Source organism: Staurois parvus, unplaced genomic scaffold, assembly GCF_062004578.1.
Source record: "Staurois parvus isolate SC_StPar_1 unplaced genomic scaffold, SC_StPar_1.0 ptg000152l, whole genome shotgun sequence".
In the NCBI taxonomy this organism is placed as follows: domain Eukaryota; kingdom Metazoa; phylum Chordata; class Amphibia; order Anura; family Ranidae; genus Staurois; species Staurois parvus.
The window spans coordinates 1,884,049-1,906,443 of record NW_028317948.1 but is presented as its reverse complement, the minus strand read 5'-3'; the positions used below and the strand labels follow the sequence as shown (position 1 = coordinate 1,906,443).

The 22,395-nt window shown below is 42.1% G+C and overlaps 1 protein-coding gene across 1 annotated transcript in view; it reads right to left on the bottom strand.

Annotated features, from left to right (window-relative positions):
* Positions 1–5,955: 5,955 nt before the first annotated feature.
* The window catches only part of UQCRC2 (ubiquinol-cytochrome c reductase core protein 2), a 38,150-nt gene continuing 21,710 nt past the window's right edge, over positions 5,956–22,395 (bottom strand). Inside the window, exons 10-14 of the mRNA XM_089674791.1 lie at positions 14,645–14,844; positions 13,730–13,810; positions 8,791–8,867; positions 8,227–8,380; positions 5,956–6,280 (exon numbers count right to left, since the gene is read on the bottom strand). Coding sequence (XP_089530917.1) covers positions 6,197–6,280; positions 8,227–8,380; positions 8,791–8,867; positions 13,730–13,810; positions 14,645–14,844 — 596 coding nt within the window. The 3' untranslated portion in view covers positions 5,956–6,196. The remainder of the gene's footprint in view (positions 6,281–8,226; positions 8,381–8,790; positions 8,868–13,729; positions 13,811–14,644; positions 14,845–22,395) is intronic.

The window sequence follows — 22,395 nt, the reverse complement described above, 5'->3', positions numbered from 1 at the left end:
ACAGACAATTTTTGTGTTGCCTAGGGCAGCACAATACCTAAATACACCACTGGGTCCAGTGATGTGCTCACCCACGCCGTCCCTTCTCTGCCTCTTCTCTCCCTGGTGCCAGCATCACAACTGTGAGCACCAGGCTGTGACAGCTTGGGGCTTCACAGCCGGGTGTCCACTGCGCATACACGAGTCGCTCTGTGCATTCTCATTGGACCAGCAGTCTTCTGGGACCTGTGAAGGTGTCCAGGAGACTGCAGGAGGAAGAAGGGGACCAAACTGAGCCAGAAGTGGGAGAGGGTACCTGTCAAAAAACAGGAATCTGTTATTTGGGGAGGCAAATAAGTGGAGCTCCCGCTTTTGAGTGGAACTCCGCTTTAAGTACTTTTAAATCACTGTCTCATGACAGGAATGCTTTAAATTTGTGTCAGAATTACATATCTTAATCTTCTCCCTGCAGCGGGGTACTCAAAGGCAAATAGAATTTAAAGAGCAGCTACAGTTTCTAGAAAAACTAAGTCAGCAGCTATAAATACTGTAGTTGCTGACTTTCAATAGACTATACTTACCTGTCCAGGGACCCAGCGCTGGCATTACTTGAGTCGGTTCACCACCACTCTTCGGATCCTCAGCACTGTTATCTTGCATGTGGTAAGCTGGCTGTGAATACCTGTGGCTTCACAGCTAGCTCCCCACTGCCCATTGTGAATGGACCCGCACTCTCCTGGGACCTGTGACGTGTCCCAGGAGGTTGAAGGAAAGGAAGGGACGACAACTTCTGCTAGAATCGCCTAGGCAATCCCAGCAGATGTGAGAGTGGGTACCTATCAACCTTTCATTCTTCCCTTCACAAAAAAAATTCTACATAAGTGGCAGAGGACAGGGGAGGAGGTGGAAAAGCAGAACTTCGCTTTTAAAGGTGAAGTTCCACTTTAAACAGAAGAGGTTTTGTACATATAACATTTCCAATCAGCCTGTGGTTCAGCTGTGGCAGAAAGGTTTGGAGGAGGATGCAGGTATGTGAAGGCACCTGCAACACTTTTCTTTGTTCCCAATAAAACGCAGTCCCTTTGTTAAGGGTTAACACATTATTTTAGGGGATAGCCCAATTATTAATCTGTAAATTAAATCCTGCACCACCAGCCTATATAAGATCTACTACTTCTAATTATGGGTGGCTGCTTGCAACAAAAAGGTGTTCCCACAAAAAAAAAAAAAAAAAAAATCAAACATATTGCTGTGGCTCCCTAAAATGCTTACTTCATAAATGTGAAGTCTTTACATATTACACTGTGGGAATCCCCTCTCTTGTGTGAGTTTTCACCGCAGACCAGGAATTGCTATTTTAAAGGGCCAGTCACATACAAATAGAAGGATCCATTTGAATTACTGAAAGGGAGATTAATTGGATGGGAGAGAGTCAATATATGGGAGAGATAATACCTTCAGGAATCCACATATAAGGAATTAGGCACTCTGAGCTGTAAGAGGGCAGGTCGCATAGAGGAGGTGAGCACGGATTTCGAATGGTGGAGGATAATGCACCTTTGCATGAGTTTAGAGAAGCACATGGACTCAAATTTATAAAATTGCATTCACCTATAGATTTTTTTTTTAAATAAATTATATGCACTTTAAGAATAACACTTTATTTCAATAGTTGTGTGAATTTGTGATTTATATATGGTTTGGGCACATGTGGGGGATTATATTTGCACCTGCACTTTGATAAGTATTAGCAAATTTTTTTCTAGGTTATATGTATTTATGAATATGTGAGAAACTGTTTTTGCACTTTAGGGAGGCGCAGCAATATATTTATTGATGAATTATTAGGCAATTAGAGGGTTATGTGGTAGAGATTTCTTTAACATGAGACTGCAACAGGGAACATTAAGTCCTCATGCACACTGGACGTTTTTACAGCTGCAGTTTTTGGCTTTTGACATTTTTTCTACAGCCAGTAAACTCCCCAGCATGTTATCTTATGTGTCCATACACACGGACTGTAATCAATGTTTTTTGGCAGGGACAGTTTTTGGCTGGAAACCCCCCCCTCCCCCCAGAACTAGTAGGTTCCTAGAGGTGTTTTTTAGCTGTACAAACGCTAGAACGCTGAAAAACGTGGTAAAATGGGGCAAACCAGTGTTTTTGGACTTTTTATGACCAGAAAAAAAGTTTTTTTTCTGGTCAACAAAAACCTCTAAAAAACGCAGCTAAAACGCTAAAAAACCCTGAAAAACTCAAGTTTTTAATGTGAATTTACACAGCTAACGTTACCAACATTGTTAAACTGTCCAGTGTGCACGGAGCCTTAGATGAGCTGCAGAAGTTACACGTTTTTGTGTAGAGAGCCCTTTGCAATTAATAGTACCAAGCGGTCAGCTCAGAGAACTGACACTGTCTGTAATCTAAGGTGCTCTGGAGGGTATCCAAAGTACAGTGCAGCTGATGTATTGCAAGTTATGAACTGTAGAGAGTCATGGCATCCATTGTACCCAAGCCTCCCAGTTGAAATAACTGAGCTTCTGCTTAGGCAACCTTGATGCCCTGTAGCCCTTAACCAGAGCTGTGGACTGCCTTTATCTTTTTGCCCAAGTGAGACTTTCCCAAGAGATTACAGTCTGCAGTATACCCACTAAACACATAAAAGAGCATACAAACTTTTTCTATGCATCGTTTGGCAACTGCCACAGATAGTGGACCCTACAGCAAATACATACAGCGGGTAAAATAAGTATTGAACACGTCACCATTTTTCTAGGAAAATATATTTCTAAAGGTGCTATTGACATAAAATTTTCACCACATCTGTAACCACCCATGCAATTCTTACATACAAAGAAACCAAAACAAATACGTTTAGAATTTATGTGTAATAAAATGAATTGACACAGGGGAAAAAGTATTGAACACATGAAGAAAGTGAGGTGCAAAAAGGCATGGAAAGCCAAGACACCAGCTGAAATCTATCAGTAATTAGAAAGCAATCCTGCCCCTTGTCAGTGCAAATAAATATCAACTGGTTTAGTCTCAACTCATGGCCTATAAATAGGTGTCTCATTACCAAGAAACATCTCACGATGTGTAAAAGCAAAGAGTTCTCTCAAGACCTTCGCAACCTTATTGTTGCAAAACATTCTGATGGCATTGGTTACAGAAGGATTTTTAAACTTCTGAATGTTCCAATGAGCACTGTTGGGGCCATAATCTGGAAGTGGAAAGAACATCTCACAAGATTTCTGACAGAGGAGTGAAAAGAATTATCATTAGAGTTGTCCAAGTGCCAAGGACCACTTGTGGAGAGCTTCAGAAAGACTTGGAATTAGCAGGTAGAATTGTTACAAAGAAAATTAGTAATGCATTCAACCGCCATGGCCTGTATGCACGCTCACCACGCAAGACTCCATTGCTGAATAAAAAGCATGTTGAAGCTTGTTTACAGTTTGCTGCACAGTACTTAGACAAGCCTATGAATAACTGTGGGAATACAGTCTGGTCAGATGAGACCAAAATTTAACTCTTTGGATGCCATAATACACACCATATTTAGAGGTCAAATGGCACTGCACATCACCCCAAAAACACCATACCAACAGTGAAGCTTAAAAAGCCCTCCCTGGACCCCAATGACCCGAACAACCTCAGACCCATCTCCCTGCTCCCACTTACATCTAAACTCCTCGAGCCCCTCGTCTACACCCGCCTATGCTCTCACCTCAACAACAACAACCTCCTCGATCCCCTACAGTCTGGCTTCCGCCCCCTACACTCCACCGAAACCGCCTTACTCAAACTCTCCAACGACCTTCTAACCGCCAAAGCTAATGGCCACTATTCAGTAATCCTACTCCTTGACCTCTCTGCGGCCTTCGACACAGTTGACCACCCCCTCCTCCTCAAAATACTACACTCCCTCGGCCTCAGAGATTCTGCTCTCTCCTGGCTCTCATCCTACCTGTCACAACGCTCTTTCAGCGTTACCTATAATGCTACCACCTCCCCCTCACTCCCCCTCTCTGTTGGGGTCCCTCAAGGCTCTGTCCTTGGGCCCCTTCTCTTCTCCATCTACACCTCCTCCCTTGGCCAACTCATACACTCTCACGGCTTCAACTACCACCTCTATGCAGACGACACACAAATCTATCTCTCAACCCCCCACCTCACCCCCTCGGTCTCTGCCCAAATCACACACCTACTGAGCGACATTTCAGATTGGATGTCGCTCCACTTCCTTAAACTGAATCTCTCCAAAACCGAGCTCCTTGTCTTCCCCCCAGCCCGAACCCCACCCCCCATTGACTTCTACATCACATCCAACAACGCCAATATCAAACCCGCTCTGCAGGCCAGAGTACTTGGTGTCATTCTGGACTCCAACCTATCCTTCCAGCCCCAAGTCCAATCTTTAACAAACTCGTGCAGACTCCACCTCCGCAACATCGCCCCAGAAACCACTAAGCAGCTCATCCACTCCCTCATCATATCACGACTCGACTACTGCAACTCCCTCCTCACTGGCCTGCCTCGCCGCTGGCTATCCCCGCTTCAGTCGATCCTGAATACGGCTGCCAGACTCATTCACCTTTCCAACCGCTCCATTTCCGCCACCCCCCTCTGCCAATCCCTCCACTGGCTTCCGATTGCGCAACGGATCAAATTTAAAATCCTAACACTGACGTACAAAGCTGTCCACCATACTGCCCCGAACTACATCACTGACCTAATATCCAAGTACCGCCCAGCACGCACACTCCGCTCCTCACAAGACCTCCTTCTCTCTAGTTCCCTGGTCTCCTCCTCCCATGCCCGCCTCCAGGACTTCTCCAGGGTGTCACCCATCCTCTGGAACTCCCTTCCCCAACCCATCAGATTATCACCTACTCTCCTCTCGGCGCACCCTGAAAACCCATCTCTTCAGGGAAGCCTACCTCACCCCCTGCTAACTTGCTGACCTCCTCCACTCTTCCTACCACTCCATCCCCCACAGCTATCTCCTCCTGTACCACTATCCCGTCCCTTCTAGATTGTAAGCTCGAAAGAGCAGGGCCCTCGATCCCCTCATGTTTTGCATTGTATTGGTATTGTTCTGTCACATGTTCTGTCCCCCTTTGTAATGTACAGCGCTGAGTGAACTATTGGCGCTTTATAAATACTGTATAATAATAATAATGTGAACATCATGGTGTGGGTCTGTTTTTTCAGCATACCGTACTGGCAAACTTCATATCTTTGAAAGATGAATGGAAAAATGTACCAAGACATTCTTGATAAAAATCTGCTGCCATCTACCAGGATGATGAAGATGAAATGAGGGTGGACATTTCAGCAAGACAATGATCCCAAACACAAAGTCAAAGAAACTCTCAATTGGTTTCAACGAAAGAAAATAAAGCTGCGAGAATATCCCAGCCAATCGCCTGACTTGAGTCCAATAGAAAATCTATGGAGAGAACTAAAGACCAGAGTTCACAGAAGAGGCCCACAGAACCTTCAGTGCATGCGACTAGTTTCTCCATACAGGAGTTGTCTTGAAGCTGTCATTACCAAACAAAGGATTTTGTACGAAGTATTAAATACATTTCAGCATGTTCAATACTTTTTCCCTGTGTCATTCCATTTTCTTACAAAGACCAAATTTTTAAACTTATTTGTTTTGGTTTCTTTGTATGTATGTATTGCATGGGTTGTTAACAACATGTGGTGAAAATTTCATGTCAATAGCACCTTTAGAAATTTACTGAGAAAATGGTGACGTGTTCAATGCTTATTTTACCCGTTGTATTTGTCCACAAAAAGATCTGTACAGAAATTCTCAGCCACATTCTAAAAGCAGTACATGTCCAACACTTTTGGAATTAGAGTTATATTTTGCACACATTCAGCTTATTGCAAAAGATCCCAAGTAAATATAATAAACCATGCATGATTTATACACAGAAGAATGGCACACAAAAAACAATATTAGAAATAGTAATCTTTAATTGTATGTGGTGCAGGTAACACACAGATGAACATTTTCTCCACAGACCACATAAGAAGTTTTTCAGAAATCTCTCAGTCGCAAGTCACATGTATAGTCTGGCTTAATAAATAATTACATTCCCTAATGTCGGGCCATAACGAGAAGAATTTACAGATGGTACACTTCTAAGAGCTTAGCCAAAAGCATATGCTGTTCCTCAAGTGTCTTGCTGGAAAATAGTTAGAGATCTGCAACAAATGGGGTTTTTTCCAGGTTTCCGCTTGCTGCCAAGGATTTCTTTCCAGATGCAAATTTCTTTGCAGCCTACAAAAAGACAGGATTAAAATCTGGATATTATTTTCATGGAATTAACATTTGCCACTGTGATTTTGAGTCCTGTCAACAAAAGTTATTGTAAAACAATAGTTATTTTGTCCTATCTCTATGTGAGTAACATTGCTGACCTACTTCTGAAAATCCTATTTTTAGTTTTATGTAAACCTGTAAATAAACATAAAACTGCACGAATAGATTTCTAATTCTACGAAAAAAAAAAAAAAAAAAAAAAAAGAAGAAGAAAGGGGGGGGGGGGGGGGTGGTTGTTGAAAAAGAAGAAAAAAAATCTCTATATAGAGAAGGACAAAACAAGCTTGACATCACGAACAGCACCTTGCAATGAATGCCATCTATAATCAGTAATATTGCCAGTTTACAGGCTAAAAGCAAATGAGCGACATTATATTCAAGAGAAACATTGGTGTTACTTTAAAGTGTTATTAAATCCATGACCCTGCATTCACTATATCTGGTCTCCCACAGTACATAGAACATGGAAATGCAATTATTTAAGTAAATATAAACTGCTAAATACCTTTTCTCATCAGCAGTACATAGCAGGTTGTGACTTCTATTAGTGTCTGGCCAAGCACTGGCTAAAGCTTGTAGGAGGTGTTTTCATTCTCCTCTAAATGACCTATGAGGCTGCATGACCCCTGACCCTCTGGATAGTGCTGATTGGCCCTGCGTCAATCACCCCAAAAAAAACCACAACACTTTCTAGCAATACACATCATACTGAGCATGTGCAGAGTGCCTCCTAGGGCTCTGTACTATCAACAGATGGATTGGGAACTGTGGAAGGAGGAGGATTAGAGAAGAAAGGATCAAACAGCCTTTTTACACAATGCAGAGGATTAACCCCTTAGGTTCCACAGTGAGTATAACAAGCATGTCTTAATGCATATACAGACTAATTTTATGATTGTGGGTTTAGTAACGCTTTAAAAGAGACCCTGAGACCCTAAACAAAATAAATGTGACTGTATCCTGCAAATGAGGAGGAAGAGTCACCTGTCCGGCAGGCTAAGTGTTAAAACTTTGCCATCTTGAAGACCTCCATACACTGCTGCAATCTAACAATTTCAGGGGTGCCAAGTGATACAGCCCTTGCTGACGGATGTGGTCACTGAATGCTGTATCATTAAAGGACACTGTAGTAACAAAGGATCAGTGGAAGGACTGAAAGCAGCCAACACATTTGGAAGTATTAGACAGCGGTGGTGCAAGTAGCATTTTGAGATGGCAGAGTTCCAACATACTGCTCACCAGAAGGGGATGTATTCCTTCCATTTGCTGGGTACTTTCATATTTGTATCACTGAGGAAGCAAGTGTTGACGTAAATGCAAAAATAGCAATTCTACTATGGTGCTGCCAAGCTCTAAAAATACAGTACCACTTATTTTGTGGTAGGCAAAGTACATGTATACTCAGTGTGTTGTGACTATTTTCTGACTGTTCATGTCATTGGTTTGTGTGTCGCCTCCCCCTGGGTGTGTTGTGTTTCAGCTCTGGGCAAGATCACACTCCATCCACACCCACATCCCTGTGTGCTCTGTTAGAGGGGGTGGCCCACAACCTTTACCTCCTTGGGCATGTAATCCAGCAGGTCTAGTTTACATTCAAAATGAATCGGCTACCCGAACACAATGCATGTTAACATGCAAAATACCACATGCATGCAGTAATCTCAACAGAACAGCCAGATGTGAAGAGGCCCTTGCAGTTCGTGGTAAATTCATGTCATCTTCAGGTGGATCATGATTCCCTGATGCTGCACCCTCTAAAACTGTTTTCTCTTCAATTTGATCACACTGTTTTTAGCTTTAGTGACTAAAGCAAGGTTGGCATACATTTTCCTACCCAAAACACAGACCCTGGATGGTGCTGCTATAGGAGCATCACAAATTCACTAAACAGATGAACTACTCACATTAACAACATCTGCGCTGGTCACGGAATCTACTTGTTTGATGGCAGCAACTGGTGATGTATAGGTACCGGCTGCCAGTGTCTGAGACCCAATCTCATGCAACAGCCCAGAGGAATTTTCACTAGATATAAGGTACTGGGATTTGAGTTGGTTCCTGAAATGACAAATCACTTGCCTTTAGACATCAATACAAAAACTTTCAGACAGTATTCGGATATGTACATTTATTCAAAATTACTATAGTTCTAAGCCTGGAAAGAGCTTACACCACAAACTATTTGTATAGGTGCATGGAGCCACCAAAGTGTTGATATTGTGATAAACTTGTAGGCTAAACTTTTACTTAGACATAAAAAAAAAAAATATAATGGATCAATTATATCAAAATCTCCCAACACTTCAATCTACTGCAAATAAGTGCTGATTAGCAAGTTTCTTTACTTTAGAGACAGCCAGCTTATATCCTTACAATCACTTTGAATCTTAGAAGACTGTCACTGGTATAACAGAATGATCATTTTAGGGAGAAACAGATCCACGGTGACTTAAAAATAATTTACTTACTTTGCTCTTGTGATATCAGCCTCAGTTACAGTACCACCAGCGACAGCTTTCACCTGATTAATAGCAGCGTTTATTACCTTGGGGGGGAAAGGATCAGAATTAAAAAAACAATGTAAAAAAACAGGAACGTGCCTCATCTTTGCTTTACTACAAAATAAAGCACTGACCTGTAAATAAGCATGCATCTGGTGACATACAGGAGCATTGGATAATCACTAATGTTTAATGGATCAATGACACATAGTAAAACAAAGGATGAGAAAGACAGCCCCAAAGCATGCACATTCAAAACAGCTCAGCAATGGCAGGTCTCATATTTGTAGCTTCAAAGGGTCCTTTGAATTTGTCCGTCATGTGTACATACAAACCGGAATCTGGGCAAATGAGACCTGCAAGCCAAGGTAGACAAAACGTATTTGCTGTTCATGGGTACATGCTGATGGTAACATTTTGAAGCTGGAGGCTTCAACAGTTTCTGAAAAACTCAGTTTTGTGTTGCCCAGAACCCATAAGGGGTTTCTGGCTTAATATTAACCACTTGCCAACCACGCTATTGCCGAATGACAGCTACAGCGCGGTTGTCCAGTTCTGGGAGGGCATCTTATGACCTACGGACACAGCTGATCACGTGATGTAGTAAAAGGCCAATCACAGCAGCCCTTTACCACGTGATCAGCTGTGTCCAATGACACAGCAGATCACCGGTAAATGCAGTTGCGGGTTATCGGCTCCACTTTCCTCACGTTGTCACAGCATGAGGAAAGCACTGCCGATAACCGGCAATTGTCAGAGGACGGGTTGGCACCGATGATCAGCGTCCAGCAGTGCCACCCACCAGTGCCCATCGGTGCTGCCTCATCAGCGCACATCAGTGAAGGAGAAAAATTACCTGTTTGCAAAATTTTATAACAGAAACAAAGAGAAACTTTTTTTTTTATAAATTTTTTGCTCTTTTTTTGTTTATAGCGCAAAGAATAAAAAAACCCAGCGGCGAGTACATACCACCAAAAGAAAGCTATATTGGTGTGAAAAACATGATAAAAATGTCATATTGGTACAGTGTTGCATGACTGCGCAATTGTCAAAGTGCAACAGTGCTGAAAGCTCAAAATTGGCCTGGGCAAGTGGTTAAATAAAATTGTGGGCTTCATCTAGTATTAAAGAAGTGTGTACAACAAGCTTTAAAAAAGAAAAAAAAAAAAGCTAACTTTTGTAAGTCTTTAAAGCCTCGTTGATCTCCAGTTTGGAGAGAATTAAACACAGATATAACGGAAGTGCAGGCTGTCACTTTCAACAAGCTGCTAGCAGACTTCACCACAACTTGAAGGTTGTTGAAAGACTGCTTAAGCATGCTGACAGTTTCACGTGACAACCACAGGCATGTGAAATTTATATCGCCCGACACCTAGGACATGAAGTTCCGGGCGCCGGGCAAGTAGTTTCATTTTAACATTTAGCCCTGCTGCAGGCAAGCAGCAGGGCTTACTTGACAAGTGGAAGTATTCAGGCGGCTGTGTTGCTGCTCTATTACTTCCACACATAGCGCTAAAGTACCATCCACCCATGGGCCCATTACCCACCATGCATGCACCTCCCCCAACTCTGCACCATGGGCACCGCTTGCCCATCTGCGGGCCCAGGACCGGTGTAGCGGGGTTCCGACTGGTAGAAGGGAGGGAGCGTCAGCTGACCTGAAAGTGACGTGTATGATTCCCCCATTGACAGCTTTCCTGGCTATAAAGCAGGGAAAGAATGTAATGCAGTAAGATGTGCACTGTATTACATTCAATGGAGCACAGGGGAGACATGCAGGGTCTTTTAGACCCTAGGTATCGCAAAGAGAACCTGTCACCAAGAAAAACATCACATGGGGACTTTTTGTCCCCTATGTGATGGGAAAAAAAAAAGGTGTTTGTAAAAAATTACAGAGCGTTACTGCCAAACACATAACCCCTGCCCCCCTAAAAATAAGAGGAGCTCCTGCTTCTGAGTGGCACTCCGCTTTAAACGAAAAAAAATGTTTAAAAAAAAAAAAAATATATGAATAAATGTAAAATAAAAAAAAATCATAAATAAATGAATATGTAATAATGAATAAAAATTAACCACTAACCTTAACCCAGTAAACCAGTGGTCTCCAAACTACAGCCCAAGGGCTGGATGGGGCCTTTTGCTTGCCCTTATCTGGCCCTTGGGGCACTATTTCTCCCACTGATGTAAGACACTATTCCTTTCACTGACACCAACGATGGGGCACTATTCTTCCCATAGACACCAACGATGGGGCACTATTTCTCCAACTTACACCAAGAATAGGGCACTATTCCTCCCCCTAATGCTAAAGATGCATTGTTCACTCCCAAAGACGCAGGACATTTTGTACTCCCAATGGCCACAGTCCAGCCCCCCTAAAGTCTGAAAGCCAGTAAACTGGCCCTTTGTTAAGAAAGTTTAGAGACTCCTGCCCTAAACCAAAAAAAAAACCCAAAAACTATTTAATATATTATATTTTGTGTTAGGGTGTTTACTATTATTATTACCATAAAAAAAAAAATCAAATGAAAAAAATTTTTAAGGATTAGGGGGTTAAGGTTGGGGTTAATTATTGATTTATTATTACATAGTATTAATTTAGTGTATGATTTATAAATATTTGTATATATCTGTGTATTTAGTGTATTATTTATGATTTACATTTATCTGTGTATTTACTTTACATGTATTTATTCTATTATTACTAATAACACCGTAACAAAAAGATGAATAATAAGAAAATACAAATAACACTGTTCAACAGGTAAAAAGTTTTGGGCATAAAATTAGCTAATCTTACATAATTTTGGGGTGCTGAAAACGAAAATGACCCTAAAAAATGTTGATTGGCTCTAGTTTCCATGATATATTCACCCATCTAATGACGTAAGCCATTCAAAATTATGATGCAACTTCAGCTGCATATTGCGCAATTGATACTGGTGACCAATAGAAAATTACATGTATACTGAGATGATGCAATATTAGCCTTTAATTGCATCACTTCACTGCATAAAAGCTGCAGTATCTGTAGCTGATTGTAGTTCGACAGCGTCTTTAAATTTCGTTTTATGCTTATATAGGCTACTCAGTAATGGCTCGAACTTGTGTGAATAAAGCAGATAATTTCTGCTATATCTGCGGTGAAATAACTTTTATCTCACAAAAAAAGGAGGATAACAGGAATGATTAAGAAAGCCTACAACTTGTATTTTGGCTGCAAGATAGGAGACCAGGACAAGAGCTGGGCACCACATATATGCTGCAATTCTTGTGGGACGGCACTGGAGCAATGGTTGAAAGGAAAAAAGGCATCTATGCCTTTAGCTGTGCCAATGATTTGGAGAGAGCCAACAGATCATGTTAGTAATTGTTACTTTTGTATGGTGCCTCCAACAAAAGGGCTAAATAAGAAGAAAAAGTTATCTGTGCACTATCCAAATATTCCATCGGCAATACGTCCAGTTCCTCATGGAGAGGGGCTACCAATTCCTAAAGCACCAGAATCCTTCGTGGTTGAGTCAAGTGAGGAAGAACCTGAAGCGTGTAGTCACGTGCAGTTGTAAGAGATAGCCCTTTCCTCGAATACAAGAGAAAAGCCAAGAGAAGCAAAACCGACACAAACTGAAGACAAAACTAGTGAGAATCCTAAGTATTAAAATGATTCAACTTAGCTTATGGCTATAATTTTTCTTGGTAATCCTATGCAATATATTATGCCATTTAGGCTTTGTTATGTAGTCAATATCACTTGCTTTATATTTGTGGAAAGACATCTATCTATATAATTATTGTGCATTATGTAGTCATTACGCCTATAGTAGAAAACTTTCCGTTTACAGAAAAACTAGAGCCAATTGACAAATTTCATTGTTATATTTGAACTCAGAATGTGAAATTCATTAAGAAATGGATCCTTTTGTTTCCAAAACTGGCAAAAAATAAAAATTTGTTGAACAGTGTAATTAACCCCAACCCATCCCTAATCCTAAATCTAACCCCTTTCCCTAACAAAAATAAATATTAATAAAAAAAAAATAAAAGCTAAAAAAACCCCCCAAAAAACCTAGCAAATGATATAGCAGATTATATTTTTCTATATTGGCTAATAAAAAAACACGCCAAAGCTCAAAAATACCTAAAAAATGCTGTACGAAAATGCGCAAAAATTGTGGTTAAAAAGCATTAAAAATCATGCGAAAAAGAAAAACACTCAAAATTCGCTATGCTGAGGTGTGACTGCAGCCTTAAAGTCTAAGTGCAGCTAAAATAAAAACCAGAATCATCAGTACAAGGGACATAACTTACAGACAATAGGATATGTCCCTTGGGTGGATTCCAATTCGGTTAGTAAACTGATGAGATTAATGAACTGAGAAGGATTTCTACTAACAAAATTGGAATCAGCACATACTACTGACTAAGTTATGTCCATTTTAGCTGATTTTTGTGGGGTTTATTTTATTTTAGCTACACTAAGTCTCGGTTCACACTACAGCTACTTGAAAGTTGCGTGACTTTGCTAGGCAACTTGAGTACTACTTTGATGCAACTCTGAAGCAACTTTCAGGTAATGCCTGGGTGATCTTCCTGTAATGTCAGATCCAAATCACATTAATATAGATAAGGATTTGACTTGGAGGCAACTTCTATTAAAGTATATAACCCAAGTTGGATAGAAGTCACCTTGAAGTAGTACAGGAATCTTTTCTAAAGTCGGAGCAACTTCAGTAGTGCTAATTAAGAAGACTCGCATTGACTAACCTGGGATTTTACATGTCATGAGACTTGGCTGGTACTAGCAAGGTGTACCTAATAAAGTCACCAGTGAGTGATCGATAAATGTAAATAATTTACCTAGGAATAAGTTAATAAGCGTTAGATACAAATTTTGTATTTTCCTTACATCTCCAGCAGAAGCAGCCTGGGATATAGTGTAGACACCAAACAATCCAGAATCCGAGTAGCTTGCATTGAACGCAGAAACCTTCAAGAAAGGGAAATTATTAAGTTTAGAGACTGTAATCTGCTTGCAATGTTCGAGTTTTTAGCTAAATGCAGTATTTTAGTAAAAAGTGTACATGTCCATTCTCCCTAGCCCCCTATCCTGAGTGAAGGTAGAAACCCCCCATCCAGGTGCTTACTTACCTCAGCATCAACAACCATGGCCTTCTCTGTCCTTTATATCCTCTGGGCTCAAATCATCTTCAGTGCTGTCTATCCCTGCCCACTAAAGGAGAAATATGGGATTATAAAAAAAAAATTATACATACTCACCTCCATGCTGCAGAATATGTCACGGCTCTCTGCTCTGCCCCTCCAGCACTCACTGGAGCATCAGGTAGGAGAGGGGACGGGTGCAGCTTGAAGCAGCTCTTTGACATCAGCTGATAATGGGCTTGAGTTAGCTGTTGGTTGATTCTGGGTCACATGACAGCAAAAGTAAGTATACACTCCTGTGACCCTGAAAGGACGTATGGCCAAAAAAGCTTTCGCCATACTTCCATTTTAAGCCCTCAGATTAGAGACACTTGGAGTATGGTTTCTGTCAAGTTTATGGGTGCTGACTGTGCAGTGGCATTCAGCATGCATGATTTTTGCCCCAGAGAATGCAAACAGCAGAGAATGTCATAAATAGGATGCTGAAGTAAACAGCTGGCTGAGGGTTTTGAGGTCAAGAATCTAAGATTGGTGGACCAGTACACATTTCGCTAAAAGAGCACTTGTACCTTAATTGAAGAAAAAAAAAAAAACACCTCAAAATAGATGCGAATGAGAATTCAGAACACAAGTAGTATTCTTTCATGGAGTTAATACTTACGTCAAAGGGTTCACTGGTTGCCTTGGACACTGCTTGGGAAAGTTTACTGCTGGAGTTGCTGCCTCTTTTGATGTAGGGCCCTGCACCCAGAACATGCTGGAGGACATTGAAAGCATTTGCTTCAGGGCTCCCTACTGCTGCTCCTTCTGCAACAATTGCAGCATGGACAAGACCATCTCCATTTTGCTCTCTGATCTCACCTGTACACAAGAAAAAATAACCAGTATTGCAAAAGAACATTCCAACAGGTATACTTCTACTCATAACAACTCATCTCAAAACAGATAATTATAGATTTTACTAACCCCAAACTGCAGTGTATGTATATACACACACACACTTATACATACATACATACATACATACACACACACACCCCCCTCACATTTTTGTAAATATTTTATTCTATCTTTTCATGTGACAACACTGAAGAAATTACACTTTTCTACAATGTAAAGTAGTGAGTGTACAGCTCGTATAACAGTGTAAATTTGCTGTCCCCTCAAAATAATTCAAACACAATCATTCATGTCTAAACCGCTGGCAACAAAAGTGAGTACACCACTAAGTGAAAATGTCCAAATTGGGCCCAAAGTGTCAATATTTTGTGTGGCCACCATTATTTTCCAGCACTGTCTTAACCCTCTTGGGCATGGAGTTCATCAGAGCTTCACAGGTTGCCACTGGAGTCCTCTTCCACTCCTCCATGACGACGTCACAGAGCTGGTGGATGTTAGAGACCTTGTGCTCCTCCACCTTCCGTTTGAGGATGCCCCACAGATGCTCAAGGGTTTAGGTCTGGAGACATGCTTGGCCAGTCCATCACCTTTATCCTCAGCTTCTTTAGCAAGGCAGTGGTTGTCTTGGAGGTGTGTTTGGGGTCGTTATGTTGGAATGCTGCCCTGCGGCCCAGTGTTCAAAGGGAGGGGGATCATGCTCTGCTTCAGTATGTCACAGTACATGTTGGCATTCATGGTTCCCTCAATGAACTGTAGCTCCCCAGTGCCGGCAGCACTCATGCAGCCCCAGACCATGACACTCCCACCACCATGCTTGACTGTAGGCAAGACACACTTGTCTTTGTACTCCTCACCTGGTTGCCGCTACTACACGCATGACACCATCTGAACCAAATAGGTTTATCTTGGTCTCATCAGACCACAGGACATGGTTCCAGTAATCCATGTCCTTAGTCTGCTTGTCTTCAACAAACTTATTGCAGGCTTTCTTATGTATCATCTTTAGAAGGGGCTTCCTTCAGGGACGACAGCAATGCAGACCAATTTGATGCGGTGTATGGTCTGAACACTGACAGGCTGACCCCCCCCCCATCTCTTCAACCTCTGCAGCAATGCTGGCAGCACTCATACGTTTATTTCCCAAAGACAACCTCTGGATATGACGCTGAGCACGTGCTCTCAACTGCTTTGGTCGACCATGGCGAGGCCTGTTCAGAGTGGCACCTGTCCTGTTAAACCACTGTATGGTCTTAGCCACCGTGCTGCAGCTCAGTTCCATAGTCTTGGCAATCTTCTTATAGCCTAGGCCATCTTTATGTAGAGCAAAAATTGAGCAGATCCTCAGAGAGGTCTTTGCCATGACCTGCCATGCTAAACTTCCAGGTGACCAGTAGGAGAGCGAAAGAGAGAGCGATAACACTAGATTTAACACAACTGTTCTCCATTCACACCTGAGACCTTGTAACACTAACAAGTCACATGACACCGGGGAGGGAAAATGGCTAATTGGGCCCAATTTGGACATTTTCACTTAGGGGTGTACTCACTTTTGTTTCCAGCAGTTTAGACATTACTGGCTGTGATTTATTTTGAGGGGACAGCAAATTTACACTGTTATACAAGCTGTACACTCACTACTTTACATTGTAGCAAAGTGTCATTTCTTCAGTGTTGTCATATGAAAACATCATAATAAAATATTTACAAAAATGTGAGGGGTGTACTCACTTCTGTGAAATACTGTGTGTATTACACACACACTTTTTTCTCCTGCTGGAGTGCAATGCAGCTGTTGAACACAGCCCCCCGATCATGTCGTCTCTGCTTTTTCACAGATAAATGCTGCTGTGTGACCGACACCTTAAACTGTCTCCGTGGTACTTTCTGCAAAATTCAGGATAATTAGTCCTATATCTTTTTGTCTGTTTGTGGTGATTGATTCTCACCTGCTTTTGCCTCTCTGTGATCAGAAATCAATCATCTTTTATGACTTTGGCCTGCTTGTGTGGTTGGTTTAGTTTTGACCAACTTCCCCCCCAAATTCATGTGATCCTTATCAGTTCTTAATTGGGGCAGAGAAGAATTGCTCATTTGATCATCTCCCTATAAATTTTGACCAGCTTATGGGGGAGGCCACAGACAGGGGGTTCAGTCGCAGAAGGGGCATTGTCCTGCGTGAGTGAATTTTCTGCTGGAGTGCAAAAACAGCAGTTAAACTAAAGCAGGATAACTCAAGCAGCAGGAAGATACAACAAAGAACTCTACTGCACGCTGGATGGACTGCAAGCATACACCCTGGAAACACCTCCTACAAGTCTGATTCCCACTCCATGTACCCTTTAATATGTCCCCTCTACTCCTCCTTTTCATATTACTATCCTCTGTTCTCAAAATCTCATTTCTTTACCCCTCTGCTCCACCCCAAAGCTAATACATATCACCCTCACTTCTACCATCTCCCTACTACTGCTCTTATCACCTCCTGCTAATACTTTACTCACCTGCTGACCCAAACACCAGGACAGGAAGGCATGTGCACTCATACACATCCTGCTCCCATCTTACTTTCCTCACCCTTCTTCTCCTAACGTCTGGGGATATCTCCCCAAACCCTGGTCCTCCAGTATCTCAACCCCACACCAGGCTTCCTACAAGAATAGCAATCCACTCAATTTAATCTCAATCCCCATGTTCCTAAAAACCACCCACCCTTTTTCATGTGTGCTCTGGAATGCCCGCTCTGTCTGTAATAAGCTCACCTTTGTCCATGACCTTTTTGTCTCCCACTCCCTTAACCCACTAGCAATTACAGAAACCTGGCTTCAAGCAGCAGATTTTGCTTCTCCTGCAGCACTTTCCTATGGAGGTCTTCTCTGGAGTCACTCACCCAGACCCAGTGGTCAGAAAGGAGGTGGACGTGGTTTGCTTCTATCCCCACTGAGCACCTTTCAAGTCCTCCCTAACCCTCCCTCTCTATCCTTCTCTTCTTTCAAGACTCACTGCATTCGGCTGTTTTCTCCCATTTCTCTGAGGATTGCAGTGATCTACTGGCCTCCTGGACCAGTGGCGAGCTTTCTTGACTACTTCTCTGCTTGGCTACCCTACTTTCTCTCCTCTGAAATATCCACTATCATTCTTGGAGATTTTAACATCCCCATTAATATCAACAACCCGGCTACATCCCAACTCTTCAGCCTTACCTCATCTTTTGCACAATGGACACAGTCCTCCACTCACTCTGATGGGAATACATTATACCTTGTTTTCTCCCATATTTGCACTCCTTACAACCGCACAAACACCCCCTTTCCTCTCTGATCACAATCTCATCACCTTGAGTGTCCTCATCTTCAAACACTTATCCCTCCAAGCAGCAACAATTATCTGCAGAAACCGTTACAACTTAAACCCTTCTCTTTTCCACTCTGCAACTGTCCCCTGTCCTGCCCCGACCTGGCCACTGCTGTCTACAACAGTTTGCTTTCATCCAAACTAGACTCACTTGCTCCTCTAACTACACAAAGTATCAGGCCCTGACCATTACAACCGTTGCAGACTGACACCAGGAATCTTAGACATAGCCGTGCACTGGAGCGATTGTGGCGTAAAACCAAATCTCAGCAAGCATTCACCAGATATAAATCTGCTTTCTTAACATACAATACTTCCCTCCATGCTGCCAAACAAGCCTACTTTGTCACTCTTATTAATACCTTGTCACCCAGTCCGCATCATCTCTTCTCTACTTGTAACTCTCTACTTTCTCCACCTCCACCCAGTAACTCACTCACTGCTTAAGAGATTGCAGAGAATTTCAAAACACAAGATTGATGCAATTCGTAGGGGCATCTCCACTACACAAACATCTATCCTACTTCGCATACCTTATACTAAACCTCCCTCAACGCTTTCCTGTTTTGATCTTGCTACTACTTAAGAGGTCACTAAAGTTTTTTCAGAAGCCCGTCTCACCACGTGCCCCCTGGATCCTGTCCCCTCTCAAATACTACAGTCATCCTCTTCTATCTTATGCTCCCTCACTCACATCTTCAATCTCTCCCTCTCTAACGGTGCCTTCCCCACCCATCTAAAGCATGCACACATCACTCCCATACTTAAAAAGTCCTCGCTGGACCCCACCAACCTGAACAACTTCAGACCCATCTCCCTGCTTCCGTTTACTCTAAATTCTTAGAACGCTTAGTCTACAATCGCCTGAGCTCCTATCTCACTGACAAAAACCTTCTTGACCCTTTACATTCTGGTTTTCACTCACTCCACTCGTCTGAAACTGCCCCACTAAAACTCACTAATGATTTATTATCTGCTAAAACCAATGGCCACTACTCCATACTCTTACTACTTGACCACTCTGCGGCTTTTAATAATGTTGACCATCCTCTCCTGAAAACTACACTCTTGGCCTCCGTGACTCTGCTCTCTCCTGGTTCTTCTGCTACCCATCGCAGTGCTCCTTTAGCGTTACCTATAACGCTGCCTCCTTCTCTTCACGCCCTCTTTCTTTAGGGGTCCCTCAAGGTTCTGTGCTTGGACCCCTTCTCTTCTCCATCTACACCTCCTCCCTTGGTCACTTGATAAACTCCCATGGCTTAAAGTACCATCTCATGACACACAAATCTATATTTCTACTTCTCACCTTCAGTCTCCTCTCGCATTACTAACCTACTAAGTGACATATCAGCATGGATGTCACTCCACTTCCTCAAAATCAATCTTTCCAAAATGGAGCTTATACTATTTCCTCCAGCCCGTGCCCCCTCCCCTGAATTCTCCATCAAAATCAATAATACAACCATCAGTCCCTCTCCTCATGCCAGGGTACTAGGTGTAATCCTAGACTCCCATCTGTCCTCAAATCCAATCACCGTCCAAATCTTGTAGACTTCACCTCCGCAACAACTCCAGATATGCCCTTTCTTAACCTCTGAAACTACTAAGCAACTTATTCACTCCCTTGTTATCTCTTGCCTTGACTATTGTAATTCGCTCCTTGGCCTACCTAATCGCAGGCTATCATGAATGCTGCTGCCAGACTCATTCACCTTACAAACCGTACCATATCTGCCATCCCTCTCTGCCAATCCCTCCACTGGCTTCCCATTGCCCAACCAATAAAATTCAAAACATTAACAATACCATATAGAGCCATTTATAACTCTGCCCCAAATTACATCACCAATCTTGCCTCCAAATATCACCCACAACGTCCTCAATCTGACTATCGCCTACTCTGCCCATAATATATATATATATATATATATATATATATATATATATATATATATATATATATATATATTTTTTTTTTTTTAAATAATTCAGGTATACAAATACAAATGTGTTGTATTTTCTTTTTTGCCGTATGTCCTGGTTTTGTTTTTTTCCCCATAGCTCAATGACACACCTCTTAATCACACAGCTCAGTTTCATTCAGGAAAATTGTGCCTCACAGTGAAGAGCACCGGGACAACAACAACAGTATACATAGTCTCTCCAATCTCAGCCACAAAGGCTTGTAACTCCTTCAGATATTACATAGGTGTCTGCTCAGTAGTTTCCTCCTTGCGCAGTCATGGCCTATTCATGGCAATATAAAAGCTATGCCACTAGCTTTCCATTGCATAACCATTGATTTAACTGTACTCCAAGAGATATATAGTGACTTGGAAACTTAGAAATCAGTCCTGACGCACGATTTGTATTCTCCTTTCATGGAGTTGCTTGGAATGTTCTTATGTCTTCATGACATAAGTAATGCAACAAAACTCACTTGCCAAAATCTGGACCTTCCAAATACATGTGTATTTAAATCACTTTAAAACTACTTGAGCTACACACTGGGAATCTCTATTCATATAATGACATGAATTAGGACAAGAACAGACTGTACCAATGATGATGTAAAGGGTGTCAGTTTAAATGGTTGTGTACACTTATGCAATTCATTATTTTGTGCTTTTCTCGCATTGTAATGCATTCAATACACTTTGAAGATCTGTATTTAACTTGTTAAGAAAGTGTTTGCTTTTTTTTTTTTTCTGAACACTTATCAACACACACCATTTCTAAAGAGCTTTAGAATATAAACCAGGGCTGTCCAACTGGTAGCCTTTTGTGGTTCACAAGCTACCTGAACAGATCATTAGTGTTGAAAAGTTGTCCCATGCTGTCACCATTTATGTTACTGTTCTGCTCTCAGTACCACCGAAGCTATATGGTTGACCTCTTTAGGCAGTGGTCAGAACGTGGACACACTCTGGCTGCTGCAGTTAGGAAATGGAATGCAGCCAGCCAGAGCTGACAACTGTTTCTGCTACCTGCCTTCCAGTGTCAGACGTTACATCTGCAGTCATGAAGCCTCAATTAAGGGACCTTCTCCTTGAAACTGGAACATTTAACGGTACTTCCTTTTGAAGCTTTGTCTTCATGAAAGACTTGCAAAACAGGGAAGGCTGGCAGTGCCTGGCAAAGTTTCATCTTCTGATGTATTTAGAAAACGTGAGTCTGCAAAACTATGGCATTAAATCGAATACTGAAAAACATCAGACTGCAACAGAATGAACTTAAAGTAGAACTATAGGCAAAAATTTTTTTTCAATTTTGGATAGAGCAGGGGAGGGTTATAACCAGTCAGATTTATTTTGACCATCTGTGTCCCATTGGGAAAATTTCCATTCACTTCCTCGCCCATATGGCGAAGAACCTCAAACATGAACCCACAATCCACACGATCAAAGGCCTTTTTAGCATCCGTACCTAGAAATGCGCAAGCGATGTCCAACTGATCGGCTATGTGAATTAAGTTTAAGACTTTAATGGTGTTGTCTCGTGCCTCACGGGACAAGATAAAGCCAACCTGGTCCTAATGTATGATAGAGGGCAAATGGAGGATGGAGAGAAAAAGAGGAAGTGAAAGGGAGAGAGAGAGAAAATAGAGAGGGAAATGAGTGAAGAGAGAGAGAGGAAAGAGAAGAGAGAATGAGTGAACAATTGAAAAGTGCGAGAACACTGCACTTCATGACCTTGTCCCAATACTAATGTGGGTAACCCAAGTGTACTCCTTGAGGTAGCCAACAGCCACCAGAGCAGAGGCCAAGTGGGGAGCAAAGAAAGAAACAGCCAATGGGAGACCCCTCCCCCTCCCAAGCTGAAAATAAAATAGTCGAGTTACAACAATTACAATGGAAGATCCCATAGTAATGTAGAAAAAAAAAAAACAGGTAACATCACAAGTGTAAAAAAGGGGAACATGAAGTACAAACTATACAGTGAGCAGAACAGTAAGGCACTCTAATAGTTCCCCCCTCGTACAGCCGAGGCCCCAGGGGCAGACAGAAAGAGCACCCGAGGCAAGCCAACCACCGCCTCCCAGGGTTCCCTAGCCAGTCCAAGGTGGAGCTCCCAACCTGGTACACAAAAACATTGCAGGACCAGCAAACAAACATATCCCCCGAGGACAGCTCAGGACCCAAACCAATGGGGTAGGGACGG